This window comes from Scyliorhinus canicula, chromosome 13, assembly GCF_902713615.1.
Source record: "Scyliorhinus canicula chromosome 13, sScyCan1.1, whole genome shotgun sequence".
Taxonomy (NCBI): domain Eukaryota; kingdom Metazoa; phylum Chordata; class Chondrichthyes; order Carcharhiniformes; family Scyliorhinidae; genus Scyliorhinus; species Scyliorhinus canicula.
In genome coordinates this window covers 89,644,789-89,664,803 of record NC_052158.1, presented here as the reverse complement: position 1 = coordinate 89,664,803, position 20,015 = coordinate 89,644,789, and the positions used below count along the sequence as shown (strand labels likewise).

Below are 20,015 nucleotides of genomic sequence, written 5' to 3'. Positions count from 1 at the left end.
GCCACGTCCGCCTTCAGCCCCTTCAGATGAGAAAATACCCTAGTTCTCTTAACCGGCCCATTCAGCCCCCTCACGTTCCAGGTAATCAGCTGGATCAGAGGGCAACCTGCCCCTCTCCCCCGCCGGCTAGCCATAGCTTATCGACTGCTCGCCCCAGGCCAGCTTGCCCCGCCTGACCCGTTCCCCATGGCGATAACGCCTCTCCTCTACCTCCCCGGCCCACACCAGCTCCTTCCTGGCCATTCCAGTAGCAACCCGGTATCCCCCCCCACCCCCCAGGCTAGGACCCCTCCTAGCCGCGACGCACCCTCCATGGTACTTCCGTGAGTCAGCTGACTTCTGCTGACCCGGCAGCTCCTGCCAAAACCCATCTCCTCCCGGCATGGGGTCATCCCCCTCTTGCCACACCTCCTTGGCACCGCTTCAGCGCGGGAAAGAAAACCAGTAGAGGCCACGCCCCCACCTCCAGATCCACCCCCCCTGCCCCGCAGCGCGGACAACCAGAGGAAAGCCCGCCCTTTCACACTGCCACACCCCACCCTTCTGACGCAGCTCCTCAAAATCCAGTTTCACCCCAACCCCCAGCCTCGTACAGAAGAGAACATATAAAGCACATACCCCCAACGTTCCCCACATACCCCACACCCATACCCAACAGACAAACCCACCCGGAAACAGAGCAAAAAGAAAACCAGCATAAAAAAACGTGTCAAATATGAAGAACAGCAACAGCGAAAACAGCAACGGCCATAGTGTGTCCCCAGACCCTAGTTCGAGTCCAGCTTCTCCGCCTGTACAAAGGCCCACGCCTCCTCCGGGGACTCGAAGTAGTGGCGCCGGTCCTTATATGTCACCCACAGACGCGCAGGCTGCAGCATTCCAAATCTGACCGGCTTGGCATGCAGCACCGCCTTCGTCCGGTTGAACCCGGCCCGCCACTTTGCCACCTCCGCACTCCAGTCCTGGTAGATTCGCACTACCGAATTCTCCCACTTGCTGCTCCTCTCTTTCTTGGCCCAGGGCAGCACACACTCCCGGTCACTAAATCGATGGAACCGCACCAGCACCGCCCGCGGGGGTTCATTTGCCTTAGGCCTCCTGGCCAGCACTCTGTGAGCTCCCTCAAGCTCCAGGGGCAAATGGAAGGACCCCGCTCCCATCAACGAGCTCAACATCGTGGTCACGTACGACGGGAAATCCGACCCCTCCAGCCCCTCCGCCAGGCCCAGGATCCTCAAATTCGTTTGCCTCGTACGAACGTCCAGCTCCTCCAAGCAGTCTTGCCACTTTTTGTGAAGTGCCTCGTGCAACTCCACTTTCCCCACGAGGACCACGGCCTCCTCCTCCCGCTCAGCGGCCTGCTGCTGCAACTCCCGAATGGACACCTCCTGGGTCGTCTGGGCCCCAAGCAGCTTGTTGGTAGTCGCATTCAGGGAGTCCAGCAACTCAGCCTTCAGCTCCGCAAAACAGCGCAGAAGAGAGGCCTGCTGCTCCTGCGCCCACTTCCACCAGTCCTCGGGTGTTCTGCCGGCCGCCATTTTGTCCTTCTTCCCCCGCTTTTCTTGGGGAGCTGCTGCAGCTTTTTCCTTTGTCCCACTCCGGGTGAGCACCATAAATTATGGGGAATGCTCCTCTAGACACCTTCCCCCACCGGGATTCGTCGAGACAGCGCCGCTTGGGGCCCTCAAATCGGTCCAAAAGTCCTTAAGTAGCGGGAGCTGTGGCGCGGCTTAGCTCCGCATAGCCGCAACTGGAAGTCTCCAAAGCCGATTTTCTGACCGCTCCACTCCTAGTCCAGGCCATCTACCGGTGGAGAATCTGAGAAGGAGTGTTCCCACACGGGGAAAAGTCCAAACAGCACCACTACGAGCCCTTAAAAGAGCCCCAAAGTCAGAAAATAGTGGGAGCCACTGAACGTGCGTCTTAGCTCCGCATCACCGCTACCGGAAGTCCGTCTCCGCTTCTTCAATGGCCTTGGTGAGATCTTTTCACAGTTCTTCCCTCTGCTGCTAGAATTCAGCTTTCATAAAGGCCCTCAGGTCAGCTTGAGACCTATAAGCTGGCCCTTCCCCCGCTTGCATGCTTGCAGAGGCTTTTGTTTGCTGCTGCTTCAGACAAATCTTGCACTGTTTCTGAGGGTCTGATAACCAAGAAACATACTATGCCTGGGGGAAAGTACTCCTCGAACATTCACCTACGCCTTTTCATCGAAATTCCAACCCGTGTTGCTTAAAAAAGAGCTCTTTTCTGTAACCTTGGGCAGGAGCTGCCTCTGTGTGATCACTCACTCCATGATGCACACCGGAAGTCCCCCACTATCTAATCTCTGTTTCAGAATTCCTATGAGTGTTCCATAATGGTTTGGTTAAGTGTGTGTTGCTCTAGCCTGGTGTGGTTGCATAGGGATGTAGTTCACCACAACCGGAAGAAGCATCTCATCCCCCAGCAATCACCGTGCCACATTCTCACAGTTTTGAATATTAGGGGATGGTAACATCTCAGAAAATTGTATTGTGGCAGCTGCCTACATATCTTGCACAGAGCTGCGTGAAGACGTTCCTGTCATGAGCAACTGGCTGTACACCAATGGCGTGATATCCTTTTCTATTTACATATTCTTCTGGCTCATGTTCATTATGGTACTATGTTCAGTTGATGGAGTTCTACTGAAATGAATCTGGACACTGCTGCAAAATCCCAATCTCTCATTGCTGAAATCCATGAGAGAGATGGTATACTGCTCTGCTCCAGCGAGCAGGGCATCCATGACCTGCTTAATACAACTGTAACCCTTGTTTTATAATCAAGACATCTCTTGCAGCAGCCCAGATGTATCCAGGGCTCTGGCGACTTTTGGTCACTGACAAAGTATACACCCACCCCGATCCATTAGGCAGCAGTGCCTGTTGCACCAGGCTCCAAGGATCTACAATTGTCTCCTGCAGCAGTTCCCCTCACTTGTTGTCTTCTGATGCCCAGCTGCTGTTCGTGGTGGAGATTGCTGAGGCTGCAGATTCTTTCCAAGGTTTCCTCAATCAGAAAAAGCAGCAATAATTTTACTTATAATTACTAATAGGGAATCTTACTATGGGTGGTAAGGGCACAAAATGCGTTAAAAGGCTCATTGAATAGAGGGAAACGAACATTAGTGGGTGTATAACAAATGGTTGATCTGATTTTATTTGTTACACTCCACCAAAGATTTAAAGCTTGCCCTGTATCAAGGACTGGTGTAGTAAGCAGAATATGCTTTGATGTATTTGTGAATTTAAAGCACTCCGTTTTCTGGTTGCTAAAGACTGATCCTGAACATTTTTAACACTGTCACATCAAGTTGACCGCATGCTGCAAATTATTCTCTCTTAATGTACAGACCTTATTTCTAAGAGTTCCTCTTGCATCTTAGAAATAGCTACAGTAACGTTATCTTAATATTTCTTGGCCAGCTTGTTAATTTTCAGACCCAGTGGGCTTGGGAACAGAATGGAGTTGAATACTGTGGAAACATTTGCAATAACCAGGAAGAATTGGCTAATCCCTTTGAAACATTTTCTTGGAACTTCCCTGGACGTGTTGGCATTTGCTTGCATGAGGCAAATTTGTGGTCTAATGGAATGCGTACAAAAGGACTGTTGCCTGGACGTCAGTCATAAGAATGGTCTTTCTACATGTCATGCTGCCATCTGTTTAACCCTTGTTTTATAATCAAATATTAGAATTATAAAATTAATGGAATTCTTTAAAACATGATCCAAGAAATATATAATGCCTAGGAAAGCTTAGAATTAACTAGGGTTTCCTTCAGAAGATAAAGACAAGATGGGAAGGTTGAAGGGTCAACCCGGATATGTATTCAAAAAAGGCAAAATATGGCTTTCTACTGATCAGTATAATGTATAAATAATGCTAAGGACGGGCAGTATACATATTTAAATAAAAAAATAATGGATATGATTCTCTGGCCTCAAAGCTGTGTGGTGGCAGGAAGCGGCGCACCGAGGGATTCTCTGCCCCCATCCCCACTGTCAATGGGAATTCCTACTGAAGCCGCCCCACACAGTTGGGAAACCCGTGGGCAGGGGTGGGTTACCCGCTGCCAGCGGAAGGCCAGAGAATTCTGGCCAATATGTTTCACAAAATGGTAAAAAGTTTAATACAGAATTGGGAAGAACAAACTGAGATTGAATTAACATTTGCATAAAAATATTTGCCCATTATGCTTTATGAGACCGTGTTGAAGAAAAACAGCTGCTTCCAGATGTTTGCTGACTGATTGTTTAGTAACATAGACACAGCACGAAGAAAGTTTGACTAATTCCTGAGGGCAAGTCTGAGAAGTCAAACATATGGCAATGTTTTAGTAGGAGCACTTACATTTCTCAGAAGGGCACAAGCATTTAACTACTAATCAAATTTAGCATTTTTAGTTGTTGAAAAATGCATTTTCCCAAGATTACATTGACTTGTAATTGGCAGTAACCCAATGGAAAAAACAACACCATAAGGGCACCCAAAAGACATACTGATTTCAGAGGGAAAATATATTTTAAACAAAGCTTTGAAATAACATTTCCACACTTAATATGTTTCTTTAATTTAAACTAATTGATACAATAAAATTATGGACTTGATATACATCAAAAATGTTAAGGCTGAAGTTCATATGCTTTATTATCTACGAGTTCTTCAGATACTAACCAATGACCTTAAGGCATCCATCATCTTGAAATTCACCGATATCTCCAGTGCAAAACCATGCCTGTCCATCCTTATCTACAAAATAATCTTCAAGTGTTTTGGATTTATTCTTGAAGTATCCCAGAGTAACATTTGGGCCACCAATAAGAATTTCTCCTCTAGCATGTGGCTTGTCATATACTGTATATCCACCTGGTCAAGAAGAGAAGAGAAAACATTTTTTTTTAAAAAACAGACCTAATTCTAAACAATGCATGCAAATTCTAGGCAAGTCTGAAGTTTTCATACTGAGGAGCACATTACTGGCACAAACCATGTCACAGTTATGAAATAGTAATAGACACAACCGGGCAGCATGGTGGCACAGTGGTTAGCACAGTTGTTTCACAGCTCCAGGGTCCCAGGTTCAATTCCTGGCTTGGGTCACTGTGCGGAGTCTGCACGTTCTCCCCGTGTCTGTGTGGGTTTCTTCTGGGTGCTCCGGTTTCCTCCCATAGTCCAAAGATGTGCGGGTTAGGTGGATTGGCCATGCTAAACTGTCCGTGTCCAAAATGGTTAAGTGGGGTTACTGGGTTACAGGGATAGGGTGGATGCATGGGCTCGAGTAGGGTGTTCTTTCCAAGGGTCCGTGCAGACTCCATGGGCCGAATGACGTCCTTCTGTACTGTAAATTCTAATTTTATGACAACCACAGTCTGACTTTATTACTGCCACTCTTTGATCAAATCCAGGATTCCTTTTTGATAATACATTCATAACTTATTTAGGAATAAATCCAAGTCTATCAAGACACTCATTTTAGAGAAATGCATACATAAAAGGTGGGGTATTTAAAAAAAAAATCAAGATGGCACTTTTTGTATGGAATATTAATAAAACAGATCATCCTTCAACACCACTCCTCGATTGTCCTGCTGAATTGGAAGACCCTACCCCATTTCCATTTCTATCAATCAATTCTAGCCAGGGAATCAATTATTCCCACACTGTCACTTCTGTAGCTTCACTAGCTCCTTTCTGGGCGCAATTTAACACCCAAAAATCAGAGTCCCATTTTGGGGGTGAATTGTGGGGCATTTCTTGGTGACTGCAGCGTCGAGAATAACCCACTATCAAACGGGACTCTCATTTTGGCCTCGGCGAGGAACGCTCCGCCGAGTCCATACTTCCTGCAGGAAGTGATTGGACACCATTTTTTAATTCCCTGGCATTTCAACTCCTCTCCCCATTCCCACCGCGACCTCCACCCCCCTCCCCAACCTACCTCTTAGACACTCCTTGTGACTCCCTCACCCCACCTCTTAAGTGCGAGTCACCCCCGAGCCCGATCCCTGGCATGGTTAATCTGTCATAGCACCATGGGGCCGGGATGTGCCAGAGTACCACCCTGCCCAGTGCCTTTAAACAAGAACCTCACATTAGTTGGCTTTCTGTGAGAGTGGGCAACCCATGTGAGTTCTGTTAAATTCCTGAGCCATCATTAAATCCCGTTGGGCTCAGGGATAATTGGTCTCGGGCAGCTCCACCGGATATATCCAGCCCAACTGCCGTCTTGTCTGCTCTAGCAGACTCACTAAATTTTGTCCCTCGTCTTCAATCTCCACCACAATCACAATTCGCTAGCTACAAATTCTATCCCACATTCTGGCCAACGTCTGAGGCTGAAAGAAACTGTTTGCGATCTCGATATCCTATGTGGTCCTCAGCTGAATTCCAACACCTTGGGCGGGATTCTCTGACCCCCAGCCGGGTCGGAGAATCGCCCGGGGTCAGCGTCAATCCCGCCCCCGGCGTGTACCGAATTCTCCGCCACCCGAGAATTGGCGGGGGCGGGAATTGCGCCGCGCCATTCAGCGGGCCCCCCACGGCGATTCTCCTGCCCGCAATGGGCCGAAGTCCCACCGCTGACAGCGTGGATTGAACCACCTCTGGTGCCGGTGGGATTGGCGACGCGGGTGGACGCTGGGGTCCTGGGGTGGGGCGATCCGACCCCGGGGGGGGTGCCCCCACGATGGCCTGGCCCGCGATCGGGGCCCACCGATCGGCGGGCGGGCCTGTGCCATGGGGGCACTCTTTTTCTTCCATGGCGGACGCAGAAGAGACCCCCTCCCCTGCGCATGCGTCGGGATGACATCAGCAGCCGCTGACGCTCCAGCGCATGTGCGGACTTACACCGGCTGGTGTGGTGCAAAAGGCCGTTCACGCCAGCCGGCGGAGCGGAAACTACTCCGGCGTGGGCTTAGCCCCTCAATGTGAGGGCTTGGCCCCCAAAGGTGCGGAATCCGCACCTTTGGGGAGGCCCGAGGCCGGAGTGGTTGACGCCATTCCAATACGCCTGGACCCCCCGCCCCGCCGGGTAGGGGAGAATCCCGCCCCTTATCTTTATCATCACTAAGACTGCCACTTCTGTACCCATGTCTTCACCCCTGCCATAGCTCATCTGTATTCATGCCTTTGTCATCTTTAATCATTACTCCTGTAGTGCTATCGTGGCCGGTCCGCCACCTTGCACTTTCCACAAATGAGCTCATCCAAATCTCTGCCACCTATATCATTACTTGCACCAAGTCTTGTTCACATGTCATCCTTGAGCACACTGGCTCTGAGTCCGTCAATATGTGGATTTAGAAATTCACATCCTTGTTTTCAGTTCCCACCATCACCTCTTCCCACCTCCGTAGCTTCCTCCAGTCTTACAGCCCTTCAAGAGTTCTGCACTCTAGCAATTCTGGCCTCTTATGCAAATGTTTTTTTATCCACTCCACTGCTGATAGATGTGTTATTTGGTGTTCTGGCCCTCAGCCCTGGAATTCCCTCCCTAAACATTTGCACTTCTCTACTTCCTGTAAACTACTCTGATCTCTTTGACCAAACTTTTGGTCACTTATCTGAATTCCTCCTTGGGTATGGCTCTGTTAAATTTTGTTTGATAATTGCTCCGATGAAGCACTTTGGGATGCCTTACTTCATCAAAGGCACTACATAAATGCCTTTTTGCTTGTTGCTGTTGTGCCGTGAATTATAATGCATAGCTGGAAGAAAATACAAATGTGCACGACCATATACATTCCAATTCTTCCATGAAACGTGTGCCACAATAAGTTGATCTTGAATGTAACAAAACTGGAATAAGATTTAAATTCTATCTGGACATTCCTGTTGTGTTCTTTCATTTGAAATAAGTGGCTTTGCTTACCTTCTTCCCAATTTTTTAATGTAATCTCACTGCAGGGCAGTGGAGCTCCCACGCGACCAGTGGTGTAGTCAAACACTAAAATCAACAAAAGTTACTTGAATTAATTTTTTTTAAATTGTGAAGATGATATATTATTGTACACCTTTAAGACAATTAAATATAGACTAGCTTAGCAAGGTAACCAATATCTACATGGAACTTCTCGCAGTGTTGCATAATTACTGATATTTCTATACCATTAACAAGAATAAAAACAAAATTCAAGATTGTTTGGTTCCCACAGTTCATTTATGCATTAAAAACTATGACATCATTGCTGTTTGCAATAAACATTTTATGAAAATAAAAAGGAATACTTCAAAATACCACAGAACTACAATGAAAAATGCTGAAAGGAGCTCTTGATAGAACTACTCCATTAGCAAGTAAAATATATCTAATACCCAGATGTTTCTGATTATACAAATGATATCAGCGTGAATATACCAAACACTTGCCAGAGTCAAGCCTATTCCTTATATGCTTTCACTAACAGATTTCTACTTTTGCATGTAAGACTATCTTTGTTGGAGTTACAGGCCAGTGGACTGTGTCATTGGGGGCAGAAGAGCAATGTACAGATCAGCAGCTGATCAAGGGAACAAAAAAAATCCTTTATTTACCTCCATACACTTTATATATTTCTCTTTATATGCAATTTGTTCCAAAATAATTTATCAAGTTACATTTAAGAGCTGGTAAAAGAAAATTGAAGAGAATACCCGGAGATCTTTGTGTACAATAGGAAATGGAAGGCAACAACAGCACTTAGAGGAGGAAAATAACACTACTGTCAAGATCCGTGACAGAAGTACATTGATTAGCTGTTCAGCCAAACAGACTATTCTTGACTTGACAATCAGGATAGCTAACAATGGCTTGAAAAGAAGGTCCATATCAATGGGGTTCCTCACGATTGTTGATTGAAGGTTCCCTGTACTGTACAAGTGGAATCTTGGGTGTGATTGAACTAAAACAAAACGTCCTTCCTGTGTGGAATCATTCCCAGATCTTATAGCGCCAGGAATGACCCCGCTATCTAATGGCACTCTGGTTGTTTTTCTTTGATGGCCCAGCAGGGAACCCCCCCCCAACAAAAGGCTGCACTTTAGCGCTATTTCCTTCACTGAGGAACTCCAATGAGCGGAGCTCCACAGCGTAGGAGTTAAAAATGGGCAGTGTGCCAGGCTGGCAGTGCCAAGGTGTCTGGGTGGCACCAGCAGTGCCCAGGGTGCCACCCTGCCCAGAGGCTGACCACCTGGGAGAACCCTACCCCACAAAGTGCCGATTCGCCTGGTCTCCGTTTGTGGGGACCAGTACTGAATGGCACCAGATGGGGTCTCCTCCACGAGGCCAGTAGATCCCAGGTTCTTAAACTCACTTAGCTGTTTGAAACTGGGTCCTGCCCAATGTGGGCTGAATCCAGAATGCAACATTTCACGAGATATGGTTAGTTCTCGCTAGGTGTAAGGACCGTCAGGAATCCTGGGGGAAGCATCTCCCAGGGATCTATCTGCCATTGGTAGATCGCACACCTTGTCTATCTATTACTGCCCATTATCCACCAGAGGGTAATCAGTCTGACAGACAGATGAAGTTTCATTTTATGTGGAATCTCAAAGTCACATGAGCTACAGATTCAGTGATGTAAAAGATGCCAATTCCAAAAAAATTTATATAAACTTTTGTCATTTAGCTATGCAAATATATTACTTATGCAAAAATAACATCAAGATGATTTCTCACTTTTAGCCTCGAGTAATATTCTACTTCGTGTGGCTTGGCAAAATAACTTACATTACACCAAACGTCAGCCACTGATTTGAGTTTCCACTAGTTACTCACTCCTCAGGGACAAATAGTAATCAAACAATAATGTCATAAATTAACATGATTCAAATACATTTCCGTCTTTGAATACAAAGATAAAATTAACAAAGCAACTAGCGATTCAAATTTACATTCGAGAGAAGATGCCTCTCTATCTACCTTTGTCAAATGGGCTTTGTTTTTAAGGCTGAAAATAATGTTTGAAGACACTAAACAAAACTGACAGCTACTGGAAGGAACAAAAAAATCCCCAAAAATGACTAACCATCGCTAATGGTGCCTGCTCCACAAGTCTCTGTTAATCCATAACCTTGTCCAACAGGGCAGCAGAAGCAGATGTTCATAAACGTTTGTGTGGATGGTGACAGCGGAGCACCCCCACATAAAATGAGCCGAGTCTTTCCTCCTAATAACGAACGTATTTTTCCAAAGATCAACCTATAGAAGAAATGAAATGTGAGCATTTCTTTTCTCAAGTATCTGCTAGCCAAATTAGCAACCAATCAACCTCTATAGCCAATTTAGAAGCAATAATTAGAAGTAAAACAATTGGACGAATTGGATTGGGCAGATAAGAAAACTTTACGAGCAATAATAGAGAAATTATAAGAATAGAAACTTATACTGATACAATGTAACAAGAGATTTGACAGTTGGGGGTCGGATTAAAGAGGATGGGTATCAGGGAGGTAGCAGGCTTTCCTGATAAGTAAGCTTTATGGATGATTTTCAAAACGAGGAACAAATATAGCAATTCTATTCTAAGTGTGTTATAAAGTTGGTTATTTAGATATATATTACTTAGTACTAATATTTTAGCATTTTATGTCTCTACTTCCCTTCAAAATGGCCTGATAATATAGGTTATACTTAACACTGAACTAGGTTGACTGCCAATCTATACCCAGCCTAATTTAGAGCTGTGGCAAGTGCTGCTCACTTAGCTTAACAGAAATGTTTGAGTTAGGATTAAAGTCACCACCAAGGAGATTTGGAGTGTTGACTCTTTTGAAAGTTAATTGTAGCAAACACATAACATTGGAGTAACTCTTGCCCGAAACAGATACATTAAATGACAGTGTCCAATGAAGCAGAAAATAAACGGCGAGTCTTTTCTTTTACATCCAGAGTACCCAATTCTTTTTTTTCAGTTAAGGGGAAATTTAGCGGGGCCAATCCACCTATCCTGCACATCTTTGTGTTATGGGGGTGAGACCAACGCAGACACTGGGAGAATGTGCAAAATCAACACGGAAAGTGACCCAGGACCGGGATCAAACCCGGGTCCTCGAAGCCGTAAAGCAGCAGTGCTAACCACTCTGTCACTGTTCCGCCTGTAACTTGGCATGTCAAAGAAATGTTATTTTTGGTACTCTATATCTTTAGGCTTTAAGAAATGTGGTTGGGTGGGATTGAATGACAATGAAAATATATTTCCAGCAGTATTTATTGCTTCTTTAAGTGCATGAATAAATAGTGGGAAACAAAGTTTTTTACACAAGACTGTTTTGTATAATAAAAATAGCAGTTTGAAGGAAAATTTAAAAAAACAAATAGCTACAGCTACGTTGACAATAAGCAATTTTTAAGGTTTTAAGACATGAATTTTAAAAAATCACCGGCGAGATTCTCTGTTCCCGAGACTAAATATGGATGCCGGGGCAGGATTCGTGGACTTCCACGACAGCAAAACTGGCACCGCACCTGGACCGATTCAGCGACCTTTGAGGGGCTAGCACTGGCGCCACGTGGAACACAATGGATCAAATGAGAAACAGTGCCAGATTTGCGATTGACAGTCAGGAGGCTGACAAGCTGCAGCTGCATATACACACCATCCCAGCCAGCAAGTAGAGCGCTCCGAGATTCACGGACGCTGAGCTTGAGACCCTCCTGCACTCCGTGGAGGAGAGGTGGGTCATCCAGTACTCCAGCCCGGGAAGGAGGCTGCCAGCCGCTGCCATTCGCCGTCCCTGGGCGCAGGTGACAGAGTTAAGTGCCACGAGTAACACCATCTGGACCGGCCTGCAGTCCCATAAAAAACTGCACAACCTCCTCAGAGCGAGTAGGCACCACTGTGTCCCTGGCACAGGCCTTCCATCCCACACACCCGGAACCCTCCCCCACCACCCCACCCGGAGGCCGATTGAACCCCCACCATGCACCGCATGCTGGCACCCATATAGGCTGCCATGGCTGGGTGCCCTGGCCACTAAAGTCACCACCTACCCACCCCCTGGGCTACATGCAAACTGTCTAGCACTTTATGTTTTTCCCCCCCTGCCCCTAGGAGAAGGCCGCCCATAACTGCATAAAACGGCATAAGACTGGAGAGGCACCGCTGGACCTGGGGCCTCTCACCGAGGCAGAGCAGCGGGCCCTGGACTTGGTCAGTAGGCCCGATGGAAGGGCAGTCGCTGGGGTGGAGATCGACTTCGGACGAGCAAGTGAGATCCCGTTGTGTTGCGGTTCCCCGTGACACGTCTGCCAACCACACACCTTCAGAACAGCTCCACACACCCGCAAACCCTCTCCCCCGGTCTAATCATGCATCCTGTCAGTGATGGAGGCAGGTCCCTCTGGTGTCCATTGCCACCGCCCCCCCCCCCCCCCCCCCCCCCCCACTCCCCACCAGCCACAGCTAGACCCTAGGTGCTGAGCAGCAGCAAGGATACCGACACAGAAGGAACCATCCACCGTGACCCAGGAAAACCCGGAGATCAAGTCCAAGGATGACACGGATTTCCCATCACAGCTGACTCCAACACCGTCCACCATCCCAGAGACACTTAGGCGGCTGGGCACTTTAGTGAAGAGGCTCCTGGGATACTATCTGGTGCTCACCACACAAATGCTCCGGTATGCAAGGTGGATGTAGGAACTCCCAAGGGGGCGGACTGTCGGAGGATGGGCGAACCCCAGGGGTTAGCTGCCATCCAGATGGGTTTTGGGCTTCTGGAAGACAGTCCCATCGATCATGGAGATGCAGTCACAAAGCGAAAAACTACATGAGGGGCTGTCGGCAATCATCCAGCACCTGCAGCCGCACAAGTGCCATCCACAGTGGAGGCCTTGAGGTTTCGGCTATAGATCAGCGTGTCCAAGGCCTGGGGCAATCTGTGCAGGTGGTAGCTGAGGCCCAGGACAGGGCTGCTTTCTCAAAGGCAGCCATGTGCCAGAGCCATCTGAACATTGCAGCGGCGCTCCTGAGCGTGGCCCAGTCACAGCGGGCCATGGCTGAGAGTGTCTGCGTTATTGCCCAGGCGCTGGCCAACGTGGTGCAGACACAGAGGGAGGTGCCCCAGTCCTAGAGGAAGATGGTGCAGTCACTGGCTGATATGGCACAAACACAGAAGGTGGTGGCACAGTCACAGCACGATGTGGCACAGTCGCAGACGGAAGTGGTCCATGGCCGCTAGAGTACAGACCTTGGTTGAGATGGCAGCAGGAGAGCCTCAGGGGATAACTCCTCTCGCACTCCTGTCCCATGGAGTAGTCCAGGGGTCACCGGGCACCCCGAATGAAGTGAAGATGATTGGGCCCGTGCCGGTGGCTCCCGCAGGGGAACTGCCGAACATCGCAGAACCTCGGACCCCCCCACCGTGTCCCATCTGGTGGGCAGCGAGCAGAACAGACACCACGCCACCTGGGACACCTGAGCAGCAGCCAGGCCCATGCAGGCCCTGTCGCCCCAGTAGACGACGTCGGCCAAAGGAGACCTAGGTCGCAGGATGGGAATCACAGCAGGCTGCCTCCACTCCTGATGCATTGTCTGGGGTCCACCTAGATGTAGCATTAGGGCCCATACGGCCAGAAAAGTAGACACCAGTCAAGTGGGCGGGGCACAGTTTAGCAATAGGGGCTAGGGCACACATCTGTATGTAGATTTTCACATTAAACACCTGTGCACATTGTTACAACCTACTTTAGTGCTCTGTCAGAAAGGTGTGAGGGGTGGGCTGGTCTGGGTTGGCTGCAGAGAGAGTGCAGGTGCGGGAGGAGGAACTGCCGGAACTTGTGGGTGGGTTTGATTCAGGGACCGCAGCTCAGCTAGCGCTCACCACTCCGGTGCCTTCCCCCTCTGCAACCCCAGGGAATCAATGGGACTGTGATGCATGCAGGGATCCCCAGCTGGACGGTGGAAAGTGCTAACATGGGAAGGAGTCAGACGTCAAAAGATGCAGAGCCCATCGCACAGTGGGTTGTCGTCACCCTCCAACCCATGGACCAGACCCGCTGTTACTGCCAACCCAGGACCCACACACCCTGTTGTGCTGCGTGTATCTCACCCGCCACACCGTTCTCCCCTTCGCCCAGTCATTAAACCTGGAGGCAATCAGAGTGTCCCGTGCACGTCAGCCCTGGCGCATATGTTGTGTCATCTCCCGTGCCTGCCCATGCCCCATGTCCTATCTATCCCCACATCTTCCTCGCCGGACGAGACCTGGCCTTCATCCTCCTCCTTCAGCATGTCGCCGCTCTACTGCGCAATGTTGTAGAGGCTCCAGCAGGCCGCAACGATGTGGGCTACCCTCCCAGCGTAATACTGACACCTGAACCGCATCTTCAGGAGGCTCGATCGCGTCCCTGGTCGCTCTGTGAGCGTCATCGTACCAGGTCTCCATGTCGTTCTGTGGCCTTCGGATAGGTACCATCAGCCACGACCCTAGGGATAACCGCTGTTATCTAGGAGTCAACCCCGCAGCCTGGAGTGCGCCTCGAAGAGGACGGGAATCGTCGAATGTGCCATGATGCAGGCATCGTGCACACTGCCCCGTTATCGGCCGCAGACATGCATGATGTGCGTCTGATGGTCATGCACCAGCTGCAGGTTCATTGAGTGGAACCGCTTTAGGTTTATGTAGAGCGGCCTGTCATCTTCACATGCTCTTAGGGCGACATGCATACCGCCGATCACCTCCTGGACCTAGGGCATGACGGTGATGGTGGCAAACCCTGCTGCCCAGGCATCCTGGGTGGGCTCTGACCACATTTAAATGGATGTGTTGTGCCGAATGGGCATCTAGGGTCTCCGTGATGGCGCATATGCACTGTGCACCGAGCTTCGAGAGATCCCGGACATGTTCCCAATCGGTGCCTGGAAGGACCCCGTGGCATAGAAGTTCAGGGCGACCGTCACCTTGATAGCCACCGGGAGTGGGTGTCCTCCCCCATTCCCCCGTGGTGCCAGGTGCACCATGATCTAGCAGATGTGTCGCACTGTCCCCCTGCTCAGCTGGAGTCTTCGACGGCATGCCCAGCCTGGCAGGTCCTCGAATGACAGGCGCTGCCGTCACGAGGGCTCATATGGCGGCGCCTCCTTTGCAGCTCCTTCTCCTCGGCCTGTTGGGAGGCCGGCTCCCCATCCTCAGCAGCTGCATCCTGTTCCTCCACTGCTGCAGCTTCCTCCTTCTCGAGCAGCTCCATCTCGTACAGCCGCAGTGCATCCCCCAGGGCTGTGGCGACTAGGATAAAGGCCATCATTGCTAGTCGTTTTCCACTATCCATTGACTGCAGGGGTGAAAGGCCGACATGTTAGCATGGTGTGTACCTCAATATCCCCATGTCCAACGGGCTACACAGTGGCTCCGGTTGCATGTCTGTCCAACCCCCGCCCCCATCTCTGAACCCATGGCCCCGTCGGTGCCCAGGGCCTCTGACCCTGGCGCCCGCCCCGTACTGTCAGCTGGTGTTGCGCTTGCCAGCAGTACTGTCCACGGCACCTGTCTGGTGCCCTTTTGTGGGTGAGCATACAGCCTTTGTCACTCAGCCGAAACAGGGCCAATGTGGGTGGTCAGTGGGCTGCCTTGCAGGCCCAGGCATGGTGGGGACACCCCGGCCCCACGCCCGTCGTTTGGTTTCCCCCCCCCCCCTCCCTCTTCTTTCTCCCCCCCACACCCCAAACAACCCCAGCCAGTATCAGGACAGCAGCCACTGCAGGGCCGCTCTGTGTCCTACCTCCTCTCTCTCCGTCATCAGCCACATCGTCTGTTTCTCAATTTTTAAAAGCACAAGTAAAATTCACGTCAGGAATTCGCCCCATTGAAGGTGGAGAATCGCAGAGGCCATGGACAATACTGGGTCAGGCCCGCTAATGATATGTCAACGGTATTTATAGCATATGCGGAGGCATATCGAGGCACTGGAGATTACAATTTGGCGTGAAACTGGCACCCGCCACAATTTTGGTATCAAACCGATTCTCCACCCAATCACATTTCGCGATTATGGCGTCAGCTGACAGAGAATCCACCCCACATATTTTCTCTTTCCCCAAACAGACTAATGTTACTACGACATGCTAATTTTTATATCCAACAATTGTATCCTTCTTACATTTGTTACTGTAAAATAATTTATCAGACTTGATTATTTATATCTTACCAATCACAGATAGGCGTGCTGCAACCTAAGGACATCTGTTCCATTTTGTAGTTGTAGGCCACAACAAAGAGAGTCCGTTGCATACTACTCATGTCTTCTATTTTGGTTACAATATTCTTATAAATTCGGTCCATAATTTCCTGTTGACACATTAATGAAAAACAATGGTTTTACAGTTTTTTAAAGTTGTTGTTGGTTTTGTTCTTTTGCATATGATAAAAATATAATTTTCTGATGGGGATTGATTCTTAATTCTTTAGCTCACAAGACCCAAGGCTTTCTGAGTCAGCTTATCTTAGTGGACAGTATCTGCTGCAGGCCAACTTGCAGCCAGGACGGATTGCAGCTTCCAAAGCCATTCTATCTGGTCCCTGGAGCCATTTTTCGAAATGCCTGTCAGACAGGTTAAGTAGAGTGGAAAATCCTGCAAGTAGCTGTTCCTCCAATCAGTCCATTCCTCTCGCAAGTTTGCTACTGATAGGATCACTAGCATGTGTAGGAGTGAGTGTGTGTGTGTGTGCCTTACTCCCAGTCTCATGTTTCTCACTCACTCTCACCATCGTGTACACATCTGCACCCAGAGAGTGAGCCTGGCACACACACTGACCCCCTCACACACTTGTCCTTTTTATTAACAACTTTTCTTTTAACTTAATTTATTCATTTTATTTTTTTCTCAGCAAAGGTTTCTTTTCTTAACACCTCAATTTTTGTTTTAGAAATTCAGTTTAATGTTGTGCCAAACCACACCTTTCTGAAATTTGGTCATCAGCCTCTTGAGTCAGAAATCAATGGAAATGTAACCTCCAAGCAAAAATATTGGACAAGCCTGATCTATTGTATCCTCAATGTCCTTTGTACAGACTTCCTGTGGCGGCTATGAAGGAGTAGGCCGCACATTTGGTGGCTCCCGCTCAGGTCCGACCGTTGGACATTTTTCCCTGATTTTTTGGTGGATATGATTTGGAAAATGAATGGTGGACGCAATTGTGAAGAGGGATTCTACATCAGTTCATGGAGAGACGGACCAGGAGTCCTCGCAAAGGAAGAAATAAGCAAACAGAAAAGGCTTGGGCTAAGGCTGTAGCGGGAGAAAGCATGGCGGACGACCGGAGTCCTGGCTCGACGACCCAGCGGTCGATGGAGCAGCTGATGCAGTTCACACAGTAGGGCTTTGTCAAGCAGAAACAGGAATGCTTGGACACGATTAAGGAATCAATTGCTTGTCTGAAACATAGACTGGATGCTCAAGACCAGGCAATCCAGAAAGTGGAGAAGGCACTGACTGAGCAGGATGAACACTAAACAGCAGTGTAGTTGGAGGTGAGGATGTTGAGAGACCAACAGAAAAGGCTCCAGGAGAAGGTGCAGGATCGAGAGAATAGGTCCCGCCGGCAGAACTTGAGAATCGTTGGTATCCCGGAGGGGGCCAAAGGGGCGGACACCGGGACATATATAGCGGGCATGTTCGAGAAGTTACTGAGGGAGGGGACGTTCTCCCGACGGTGGACAGGACTCACAGAACACTCGCGAGAAAACTGCGTGTGGGGGACCCCCTGAGGGCGATGGTGGTGAGATTCCACAGCTACCTGGAGTGTATTCTATTGTGGGCCAGGCAGACACAGAGCTGTAAATGGGAGACAGCATCCTGCGTATATACCAAGATCTGAGCACGGACGTGGTCAGGAGAAGAGCAGAGCTCAACTAAATAAAGTCGACCCTTTTCAAGAAGAAGGTGAAGTTTATCCAACCCGTCTTTGGGTCACTTATGAGGAGCAACATTTTTACTTTGAGTCGCCCGAGGAAGCGATGGACGTCACTGGAAGGAAAGGGCTGGCAGTGGACTGAGGGGTTTGAACTTTGCAGCAGGATTCATGTTAAAAAAAGTTTCTGTGTTTGGACTTTATCTGTAATGCCTTCTGTATTGATTTGGGGCCTGCCACATATTTGTGTGAGTTTGCATTTGTACTGATGGGGGATGGAGGTGTGAATTTTAGATGTGGGGTTTTCTTTTTGATTTTCTTTGTGTTGCTTTTGGGCAATTGGGTCGGGATTGTTTTATTTTGCATATGTGTGCGGGGGGTGGGGGGGGGGAAGACAATAGGTGGGAAAATGTCTGGCGCCATGGGCAGGGGCTATCAAGCTAGCTGGGCGGGCTGGCTCATGGAAGCGCAGTGGGAGGTGATCAGATGCTATGCTTGTTGAAGGGGGCGGTTTGCTTAGTGCTGTTACCGGGGTTGGGGGGGGGGGGTGACTGTTCTGCTGATGGGGGAGGGACCTTTTCTGGGGACAAGAGGGAGGTCGGGGTCGGAGGCTGCCTGGGGACGGGCCTGCGGATGCATGGGGCACGAGCTGGAGACTGGCCCAAGAAAGGTGATGGCTGATCGGCGGCGGGGGGAATGAGAAGGAGGGGAGTCCCCCAACCAGGCTGATCACATGGAATATAAGAGGGCTAAATGGGGGCCGGTTAAGAGGGCACGCGTGTTCGCACATTTGAGGGGATTGAAGGCGGCCATGGCAATGTTGCAGGAGACGCACCTCAGAGTAACCGATCAGATTAGATTAAGGAAAGGATGGGTTGGATAGGTTTATCACTCAGGGCTGGACTCTAAGACAAGAGGGTTCGCAATCCTGATTAACAAGTGAGTGTCATTCGAAGCGGGATGTGGGTCGCAATCCTGATTAACAAGTGAGTGTCATTCGAAGCGGGATGTGGGAGGCAGTTACATCATGGTTAGTGGGAAGCTGGAAGGGCAGTCGGTGGTGCATGTGAATGTGTACGCGCCAAATTGGGATGATGTGGAGTTCATAAGTAGGATGTTGGGGAAGATCCCTGACCTGGATTCGCACAAGTTGGTCATGGGGGGGGGAACAGGTGAGGGTGGGGGGGACACACATTTCAAAACAGTCACTGACCCAAGGCTAGACCGGTCGAGCTCAAGGACAGGCAGGGTGCCAGCAATGGCAAAGGATCTAAAGGGGTTATGGAGCAGATGGGGGGGGAGGGGGGGGGGGGGGGGGGGGGGGGGGGAAGGGACCCATGGAGATCTGGGCAGCCGAGAGTGAAGGAGTTCTGCTTTTACTCACACGTGCATAGTGTACACCCGGGTTTACTTTTTAAAATCTTGAACAAGGCTCTACTGACCGGGGTAGTGGACACTGAGTACTCAGCAATCACGGTCTCAGATCAGGCCCCACACTGGGTGAACCTACAGGTGAGCAAGGAGGGTGGCCAACGCCCGCATTGGAGACTGGATGTTGGACTGTTAGCGGATGAAGAGGTGTGCGGGCGGGTGAGGAAATGTATCCTAAACTATCTGGACGTTAACGATACGGGGGAAGTTGCAGCTGCAATGGTCTGGGAGGAATTGAAGATAGTGGTTAGGGGGGAGCTGATGTCGATACGGGCCCACAGGTAGAAGGTAGACAGAGCAGAGACGGACTGACTGATAAGGGAAATACTTCAGTTCGACAGGAGATATGCGGAGACACCAGAGGCAGGGCTTCTAAGGGAACGACGGAGGCAATAGGCAGAGTTTGGCTTATTAACTACAGGGAAGGCGGTGGAGCAGCTGAGGAAGGCGAGAGGGGTGATATATGAATATGGAGAGAAGACCAGCAGAATGCTTGTGCAGCAACTCAGAAAGAGGGAGGCAGCCAGGGAGATTGGGAAAGTAAATTGGGAAAGGGGGCAGCACGGTAGCATGGTGGTTAGCATAAATGCTTCACAGCTCCAGGGTCCCAGGTTCGATTCCTGGCTGGGTCACTGTCTGTGCGGAGTCTGCACGTTCTCCCCGTGTGTGCGTGGGTTCCCTCCGGGTGCTCCGGTTTCCTCCCACAGTCCAAAGATGTGCGGGTTAGGTGGATT

At 49.5% G+C, this 20,015-nt stretch overlaps 1 protein-coding gene across 4 annotated transcripts in view; it reads right to left on the bottom strand.

Moving 5' to 3' along the window:
• The window catches only part of acsl3a (acyl-CoA synthetase long chain family member 3a), a 139,651-nt gene that overhangs the window by 15,486 nt on the left and 104,150 nt on the right, over positions 1-20,015 (bottom strand). For all 4 annotated transcript variants that reach the window (XM_038817603.1, XM_038817606.1, XM_038817605.1 and 1 more), the window contains 4 exons: positions 16,148-16,287; positions 10,029-10,201; positions 7,895-7,969; positions 4,699-4,890 (listed from right to left, as the gene is read on the bottom strand). In XM_038817603.1, the coding sequence (XP_038673531.1) occupies positions 4,699-4,890; positions 7,895-7,969; positions 10,029-10,201; positions 16,148-16,287 (580 nt within the window). The remainder of the gene's footprint in view (positions 1-4,698; positions 4,891-7,894; positions 7,970-10,028; positions 10,202-16,147; positions 16,288-20,015) is intronic.